The following is a 9,765-nucleotide window of genomic DNA, read 5'->3' on the forward strand; positions in this document are numbered from 1 at the left end:
TAGCATTTTCTTATTATTTCAATTTCCAGAGCACATTCTCATATAAACAAGGATATATCAATAATGGAATAGAAAAATGTAGCACTGTTCTGGAAAAAAAGCTAGTTTAATTTTCATATCGATGAACACAGAATAGAGTAAACAAAGTACCGGCACAGAAGCTTTTACCGGAGAAGGATTTTCCAGGCGAAAACCTAGTCGTGTGGTTTGGTGTGGGCGGCTGATCGTGACGTGGGTAGAGATATCTCGCGTCTGAGTTTGGCGAGATAGGTGATTCGGTTCCCGGGTTCGGAGAGGGAGGCGCTGGTGCCACTTCTGCTAGGGTTCGCGGAGAGGGAGAGCTTGCGGCTGGAGACGACTCGCGGAGAGGAAGGAGGTGGCCCGCGGAGAGGGAGGTGGCTTGCGGCAGGAGGTGGCTCGCGGCAGGTTTTGGAGAGGGAGAGCTTGCGGCTGGTTTCGGTTGAGCGGTGCCACTTCTGCTAGGGTTCGCGGAGAGGAGACGGCTCGCAGAGAGGAAGGTGGCTCGCGGAGAGGAGGTGGAGACGGCTCGCGGAGAGGAGCTGGCTCGCGGCAGGTTTCGGAGAGGGAGAGCAAATCGTCTTCTGTTAGGGTTCGCGGAGCCTTCCTCTTTTGTTTCGTGTGGCGTTTTTTGTGTAAACACACGGCTGACGAGGCAAGCACCGCACGACACTGCACCATAAGCGCTGCAACACACACACACACACACACACACACACACACACATATATATATATATATACAATTTTGATATACTGCGCGACACGCACAGTGCCCTACTGTGCGCGTCGCGCAGTATATCATGATTTTTTTGTTTTTTTTTTAATTTTGATTAAACAAAATAAATAAAATATATTAATTTTGATTAAAAAAATAAATAAAATATATTTTTTAAGATTTTATTAGTAGGGTTCAGGCATCCTAATTGGGATATAATTTTTCAGTTAATTTTTTTTAAAGATTTTACCTCTAAGGTTTAGATTTTCCAATTGAATTATAATATTTAGTTAAAAAAAATTAAAAATAAAATAAATTTAAATATTTATAGAGTATTGTAATATGTTAAGGGGATATCTTAACGTAGCTACTTATATAAAGAAATATTATTTTTTTAATTCAAAATGTCTGTGTTTTGTTGTTTTTTTACAATTAATTTTTGAATTAAAAAAAATAATTAAAATATTTTTTTAAAATTTTATTTCTAGGGTTCAGGTTTTGGGTTATAGTATTAAAGCTATTTTTTTTTAAGATTTTACCTCTAGGGTTCAGACTTTGGGTTATAGTATCAAAGCTATTTAGGGTTCAAGCTTTGAGTTATAGTATCAAAGCTATTTTTTTTTTTTTTACATTTTACCTTAGGGTTCAGGCTTTGGGTTATAGTATTAAAGCTATTTTTTTTTTAGATTTTTACCTCTAGGGTTCAGACTTTGGGTTATAGTATCAAAGCTATTTTTGTTTTTTGATTTTACCTCTGGGGTTTAGGTTTCCCAATTAGATTATAGTGTTTAGTTAAAAAAAAATTAAAATAAAATAAATTTAAGTATTTATTGAGTATTGTAATATGTTGAGGGGATATATTAATGTATTAGAGATTTATATAAGAAAATATTTATTTTTTAATTAATGGTACATTAATGAAAGACTTAGTGGATTACTTAAACATTCACGATTTAAATCTCAATTATAACGGATTATAGGATATTTTTATAATGTTAGCTACTAAGTGAGGAACCGTATACACTTCTGAATTTGCTTAGTGGACAATTTCTTGAACCGAATCGTCCACTTTTAAAATTAATCAGATAATAAAAATTAGACACCTGAATTAAAGAGACTCAGTGAAACACAGAGTGGCTCATTGAGACAAAACATGAGCAACGTAAATAAAGAAGCCTCCACCATTTATATAGATGAATACACTAAAAAAAATACCTCAAAGAACGAAATAACTAGTTCCCAAGGAAAACGTATGAGATTTACCTAGAGATCACCTGAACCATTATCTGTATCCCGAAGCCCATCACCAACAGGAGCAAAAAAACTTCATGATCCTAGATAAAATTTGCCATAATTACAAAATCTAAAAACAATTGTTCTTTCCGTCCATCGCCAACAAACTCTTGCCAGAAATCAGATACGATGCAGAATAAGAAAACATAAATCATATTTTGAAAAGAAAAAATCTAGATTTTGAAAAGCAGGATATTTGAATCACAAAAATGGCCAGCTACCAAAAGAAATGGTTTGATTAAACAAAACATTGTATGAATGAATCGCATGACTCTGAAAACATGTTTACGAGTTTGAAGTTTTATCAAGCAAGCAAACTGGGAAAATATTAAAATAGTAGAAATAGCTTCAGTTCGTCATCAAGTTCACTAATAACAGCCAAACAAGGAAGTAAAAGATATCCGTGGAGAGACAATGCCTGATTCCTCTTCCGAGATGGCCTCGCCTTGTGATGACGATGACCTTTGCCACAAAGGCCACAATACTTATTGCCAGCAGAAGTGAGATCATGGAGCTCCCCCTATGTTTGTGCACACCCTAGGTTGATCCCAGGGTCATTCCCAATTGCACTATGAGCAGCATTGACAAGGATAACTTTATAATACTTGAAAGTTGAATCCTGTTAAATGCAAAACATGACATCGAGATCCATAAAAGGATAAACACACGAGCAATTTGAAGATACAACAAAAGGGCTGAGTCGAATAACCTCAGCCCAACCAAATTCCTTCCAGCTCCTCTTTTTAGGAATTTAAGTTGGGGAATACGCTGACTTGGACTTGTCATGGACGTTACCCTTGGCTGTGGCCTCTTTCTCCCACCACATCTAACTCAGACACAATAAATGACATATCCCTGCATATAACAAGACATTATGATGTAATCACATGGCAGCATGCATGGATTGCACTTGAGCAACAAATAGATTATAGCTATAATATATTTCTCTGTAATTGTTGCCAAAACAGAACATGAAGCCTTAAGAGGTATTTTATCATCTAAATTAGCATGGGGATACACTTCACAAAGATGATTAGACTCAGGCCATGCTCAACAGACAAAACTCACCTTATCCTTCTAAGTCAATGAGCTCTCTGTAAAATCACTTAAATTTTATGATACACTTGAAAATGAATAGGCCAAAAAACACTCAAACTAAGATTTACTTATAGGGAACCACAAGAGGATTCATCTTAACTTTGACTCTAATATGGTTCTCTATTGCTAATCACCAGTCACAGTTATATTTAGTGCCCGATTACTTGAATGGAAAAGATGAGGAAAAGGAGGGATATGATTAAAAAATTACATATGGAGTTCCATCATTAATTCTGTCCTTTTTTGTCACTATCCCTCTTTTCCCTTTTATCTCCTATACAAGTAACCTGACCAAAATACAAATTTTAAGTATTGCCAACTAGAAGGTCATACGAATCTCTTGAGAAGAACAAACAAAAGTTAGTGACATTTGATATGCAGTAAACCCAAAACAAGCTTCTTTTTTCGACTTACCTGCTTGGCTTTGTAACCGAGTCGCCGAACCTTGTGGGGCGGATTGGTCGGTTGACACGAACGGTCAGACCAAGAATATTATGTGATCTGAACCTAGAAAATTTGTGTGATATTGAAGACGGACGGTTAGGATCGGTTAGAGGAAGACCAACAAAGTCATCAGATCAAGCGGTAGCGGTTGCCACGCCACAATTTGCCGAGATCGCCCCACTACCCTAACGGCCCCTAGTGCTGGCCCGACAGATATAAAAGACGTTCAGTCGAGCAATATTAAACGTTTGACGGAGGGTGGAAGGAGGGCGGCTTCCTCTTCTTGTGTCAGGCTAAGGTTGGGACAAGCTCTTATCTGTAATTCCTTGAGCGAAGTGAAGTTTTCAAATCTCTTGAGAGGCATCCGCATGAGTTCATTACATCCTACTACATAAATGACTTCGATATTTGATAGATTCTGCAATAGCAACCCTTCTTCTAAGCTTGTCAAATTGTTGCATTTACTGATTTGTAACTTTGAGAGAGATGATGTCGTTTGATTGCCTCCGGTTCCATTTGTTTCTAGTTCCCGTAGGCTTGGCAGCTCTGTTAACCCAACTGCATAGAGTACTAAATTTGTAAGCGAAGGAGGGAGAGGAGGTAACCTCTCGAGCTTAGGGCATCTATAGATAGCAAGTCTTCGTAAGCTCGGAAATAGCTCGCTGCCGTCAATCCAACACCATCCTTCACATGCCGGCATGTGGTTGATGAAGAGATTTTTCAAGCTAAGAAAACACTTGGATATAGCTTCAGTGCTAAAGAACCCATGACCTATCTGTTTCACTGCTGGTATATTTACAATTTTAAGAACCTCAAGACATGGAAGTCGTCCAAGATTACTAGGAAGCTCCTCCAGTGCCTCCAGGTCATGCAATACTAGCGTCTCCATCCTTGGAAGTAGTACTTTTTCTGTAGCACCGCGGAAAGCAAAATCAATATGTTTTACCATAGGCATCCTTGTCATGCAGAGAGACCTGAGACATGGAAGTGAACCAAGATCAGAAAGCTCATCTAAAACTGGCAACTCCATCAGTTCTAGCACTTCTAGCACAGGGAACAGTTCATTTTCTGTGGCATGAACTGATGCAAAACCAATGCGTTTCAACAACTGCATTTGTATCACGCGAAGAACCTTGAGACGTGGAAAATGTCCTAGACCGGAGAACTCTTCCAACGCATGCAGGTTCCTCAAATCCAACTCTTCTAGCATAGGAAACAAAGAATTTTTTATGGCACCGGATGCTGTAAAATCAATGTGTTTCAATAACCTCATTTCTATCATGCGAAGAACCCTGAGACGCGAAAAATGTCCTAGATTGGAGAACTCTTCCAACGTGTGCATGCCCTTCAAATGCAACTCTTCTAGCATAGGAAACAAGGAATTTTCAATGGCATCGGATGCTGCAAAATCAATGTGTTTCAATGACCTCATTTCTATCATGCGAAGAACCCTGAGAAGTGGAAAATGTCCTAGGCCGGAGAACTCTTCCAACGTAGGTATGTATCTCAACTCCAACTCTTCTAGCATAGGAAACAAGGAATTTTCTATGGCACCGGATGCTGCAAAATCAATGTGTTTTAATGACCTCATTTCTATCATGCGAAAAACCCTGAGAAGTGGAAAATGTCCAGGACTGGAGAACTCTTCCAACGCATGCAGGTTCCTCAACTCCAGCTCTTCTAGCATAGGAAACAAGGAATTTTCTATGGCACCGGATGCTGCAAAATCAATGTATTTCAATGACCTCATTTCTATCATGCGAAGAACCCTGAGAAGTGGAAAATGTCCTAGAGTGGATAACTCTTCCAACGCAGCCATGTGCTTCAACTCCAACTCTTCTAGCATAGGAAACAAGGAATTTTCCATGGCACAAGATGCTGCAAAATCAATGTGTTTCAATGACTCTATTTTTGTCATTCGAACGACCCTCAGACAAGGAGATCGTCCAAGATTGAGAAATTCTTCCGATACATTGGTGTTCGTCAACTGTAGCTCTTCTAGCATAGGAAATAATTTGCTCTCTCTAGAACCACATACCTCAAAACATGATTTCGAGAAGCACATGCTCTCTATGTGGAAGACCTTGAGGTGCGGCAGCAATGCAGTGCAGGAAATATCTTTCCAACTCTCACAGTGACTCAACTCAAGTCTTTCCAAGTTGGATAGCTCCTCCTTTTTCAACCAGCTGGGTGATCTGACACCATAATACCTACTGATCTTTAATCGTTTTAGCGACTCATGTGGTTGGAGCCCTTCAAGCACCTCCTCCGTGGCAACTAACTTGTTCTCCAACTTGGGATCAGATTCCCATTCCAACTCTAGAGCATCAAGGTACTCTTTGTTCTTCATTTGAGCATTTTCAGCCTCTTCTTTAGTTTCAACATTCTCCAGATTAGTAATTTTGAGTTTTCCATGAAGCTGCTTCAAACCACTTAGCTCTGTGATCTTGAATCCAACTTCCTTTCGCACTTGAAATTCAGACAATTCTTGAAGAGAGGTTAGCCTTCCTATCATTTTTATCTTTACAGCTACTTCATTTTCAACATCAATATGCCTCAAATTAATTAGCTGACTTATATCTTCTGGAAGAGAGATTAGTGGCTTGCCTTTTGCTATCGGTGTTTGCAAATTGTAGAGTCCACTACTTATATCTTCTGGAAGAGAGATTAGTGAATTGTCTATCAGTGTTTCCAAATTGTAGAGTTCACTAATATCTTCTGGAAGAGAGATTAGTGAATTGTCTTTTGCTATCAGTGTTTGCAAATTGTAGAGTTCACACAGGGATTCAGGCAATTTTTTTATTCCATTGTAAGAAATGTCCAGGTACCGGAGATGTACCAATTCACCAATACTAGTAGGCAGCATCCGCAAGCCACAACGAGACAAAACCAATACACGAATGCTTCTTAATTTTTTGATAAAGTCAATGGGTGGTGACTTTAAAAGTAGGCATCTAAAGAATAGAGAATGCAATTTCTTGAATCTAGACCTCAAATATTTTATCTCTACGAACTCTGTTTCAAGTGCTACATGACGGAGGGTGGTTGATATCTTATTGGACTTGCCATCATTCATCCTACTTGTTTCGTCCACAGAAACCGACAGTGTTAGATCATGTATGAGGTCATGCATCACGAAATAATGCTCCGATGATGATGATGTTTCTTGTTGAAACAAAGACATGTTGACCAACTCATGCAAGTACTTACTTGCTACATCTTCTATTCTTTGATTTCCTTGAGCTACAACGAACCCTTCGGCCATCCACATTCTTGTTAATTCAATTTCAGAAAACTTGTAATCCTTTTGAAAGAGGGAACAGAAGGCAAAACACCGCTTGAGAGGTGCACTAAGATATTGATAGCTCAGTTGTAGGACTGGAATAATATCATTTTTATTCTGTTGCAATTCCCATACCTCGCTCTTCATTATACTTCTCCAGTAGTGTGGGTTCATGTTGGATCCTAACAAGTTTCCCACTGTTTTTGCTGCTAGTGGCAAGCCCTTCAACTTTGAAGCTATAATTCTCCCGATTTCCTCAAGTTCTGGGTACTCCTCAGGTTTGGAAGGACCAAATGCACATTTCTTGAACAGCTCCCAAAATGATATTTTATCTAAATCGCCAAGAACAATCGCCTCCACTGTACCAATTTTGTCAGCAATGCTCTTGCTCCGAGTTGTCACTATGACCTTGCTTCCTGCAGGAGCATCCTCGAATGGTGCACACAACTTTCTCCACTCCTCCTCGTCTTCATTCCATACATCGTCGAGGACTAACAGAATCATCTTAGACGCAATTTTCTCTTTCAGAATGTTTTGGAGAACATCTAACTTCATTTGCGAAGAATGTTCAGTCTTGGTTACAGACTCGATGATCTCCTTGGTGAGTCTTTGCACATTAAAATTCTCGGACACACAAATCCAAATCTTGAGGGCGAAATGGTTCTGAATCTCTTTATCCTTGTAAACAAGCTGAGCCAGAGTAGTCTTCCCAACTCCTCCTATTCCGACAAGAGGTATGACCGAGAAGCTACTGCCCTTGTCACTTGCTGATGCTGACTCGTCTGTTGATCTTAGTAATAGCTCTATTATTCTCTTTTGTTCTTCCTCTCTGCCAAGCACTTTGCTGATCAAGAAAGAGCTTGTTTCTCGTGTGGCCGACGCCAAATCAGATTGATACTGCCCATCAGATGCATCCGCTTGTAATAATTGGCACATTTCCTTCATGTCAGCATAAATACAATCCAACTTTTTCTGGATCTTGTTCAGTCTTTTGACAGAATCACTGAACAATTTAGCTTTGGCGTTCCTAATAGCTCTAGAAATGCGGTTACCCGCCATGTGACTTGCCTCTTCTTTAATCTTTTGCTTCATGCCATGGAACGTCAGGTAATCGAGGAAGTCTTCGGCGTCGTATGCGGCATCTTGGAGTTGCTTCATCATCTCGACTAACCTTGCGTCCCTGCTCCATCGCATCCCTGCTTTGTCGACGATCGTGTGGATGTTAAGCAGAGATCTTTGTAGCTTCTGCAAGTCATCGTCCTGAAGGCCGTGCAGCTTTCCTCTCAGCGACGATGTGGACACCCTGTCGACAAGCATCCTGATGACAGGCTTGGCTAGCCATCCTCCGACTGCTAGCGCTGCTGCACCCTCCATTGGATATATTTTAGAACAGAGCCTTATTTCACGAAACCGATCCCCAATTCACAAGAGAGAAGGGATTGTAGGAATGAAAGAGTCTTGATTCGAATGAGCAACAAAAATAGATCTTTGCTACTCCGCTGACTTCAAAGTCCTGAATTATTGGAGACAACATGGACCGCACTCCAATAATAGAGCCTAGATAACACTTTTTCTTGGATTGAGAAATAGAGGATTTGACCTTTTTCATGAAGTGTTAAAGATCCCCTTAGAAACAATTCTTTATGCCTTGTTAGAGGTGGTTAAGAAAGAAAATTTTAAATTGCATATTCTTAATCTGTTTAGACATAAAATAATCATGAATGAAAGGTGTGGATTATTTTTTAATATTTTAATCTTTCTAAAATCAAACAAAATGAATTTCTTTTTCTTCCTTTTTATCTTGCCTAAATCCCTCTTGTGACGTCGCGAGATATTGTTCACGGCTGCCAATGACCTCCTTGAAGGTGGGCGAACTCATAGATTGTGCAAGGCAACCGCTGCCAATAACTTTAGGATTGTCAAATACTTTTGACCAAAAGCTTTAGGTGATCCTATAGAACCTAAGGTTTCTAAATTTATCAAACACTTTTGATCAAGGCTACTTAATTGGAATCACATCAAATCGATTGAGTAGTTGACTGATAACCAATAACTATCTTAGCTAAAAAATATTTGATGACCTTGTATATGACTCAAATTCAAACAAATAAATCAACACAATATCAACAAACTTAGGAAAATATAGGAATACAATAATTAATGTCAATTTGGCACATTAAGCACTTTGGTAAAAAGTATTTGGTGATCTATATGACATAAAATTCAAGGAAAAGATAACATGGACAACCTCAAAGAAACTACAAGAGTGTGAGAGTGTCAATTTAGAGTTCAAATCATTTGATCCGTAATCCTTGATTTCAAATATGTCAATTACCTTTGGGTAACGTTTGGCCAATAATGCTAAATGATCTTAGAAGGCTTAAAATTTTAATATATATATATATTAAAGAGAACTCCAAATAGTACAAAGCTACTCAATGAGTACGAATGCTTATATGTCGGTCAAATACTAGTCTAAGAGCATCCTTAATGGGGTGTTAAATGGACATTATAATGCTTATTTTACACCTCCTTTCCATTGTGAGTGGACATTATAATGTCCACTCACAAGAGAGAAGAGAGAGGGTGCTCTCTCTCTCAAATTTTTTTTAAATTGTAAAATTTTTAATATTATTTTAAAAAATAGTAAAATTATTTTGTTTACAAGTAAAATTATTATTAAAACTAATAATAATAATTTAAATATTTCAAAATATATTTAAAATATATTTATTTAATATAATATAATTTTAAGATAATTGAGTGGACGGTGGGACTGTATTAATGTCAAAATGAATGTGAGTAAAAGAAATATATTGTTATAATTAATATATGGCAGTGGATCTCATATTTTTTTATGAGATGATTAATATTATAATGACAATACTTTATGAATACTCCAAGGGGGAGGG

The 9,765-nt window shown here is 38.3% G+C and overlaps 1 protein-coding gene across 2 annotated transcripts; it reads right to left on the bottom strand.

Annotated features, from left to right (window-relative positions):
- Positions 1-2,278: 2,278 nt before the first annotated feature.
- LOC122031827 (putative disease resistance RPP13-like protein 1) lies at positions 2,279-8,406 on the bottom strand. Of its 2 annotated transcripts, XM_042591001.1 has the most exons (3): positions 3,541-8,406; positions 2,738-2,883; positions 2,279-2,647 (listed from the first exon to the last, which is right to left on the bottom strand). In XM_042591001.1, exon 1 carries the CDS (start codon positions 8,225-8,227, stop codon positions 3,797-3,799), a length of 4,431 nt encoding a protein of 1,476 aa, XP_042446935.1. In that variant the 5' UTR covers positions 8,228-8,406; the 3' UTR covers positions 2,279-2,647; positions 2,738-2,883; positions 3,541-3,796. The 2 variants fall into 2 exon arrangements, with proteins under 2 accessions (XP_042446935.1, XP_042446934.1); XM_042591000.1 differs by lacking the exon at positions 2,279-2,647 and having other exon boundaries at positions 2,654-2,883.
- Between the last annotated feature and the right edge of the window lie 1,359 nt (positions 8,407-9,765).

Source organism: Zingiber officinale, chromosome 11A (assembly GCF_018446385.1).
Source record: "Zingiber officinale cultivar Zhangliang chromosome 11A, Zo_v1.1, whole genome shotgun sequence".
NCBI classification, from domain to species: Eukaryota; Viridiplantae; Streptophyta; class Magnoliopsida; order Zingiberales; family Zingiberaceae; genus Zingiber; species Zingiber officinale.

Excerpts from the sequence above, each read along its gene's own strand:
- LOC122031827 (XM_042591001.1), bottom strand. The coding sequence starts at position 8,227 with ATGGAGGGTGCAGCAGCGCTAGCAGTCGGAGGATGGCTAGCCAAGCCT.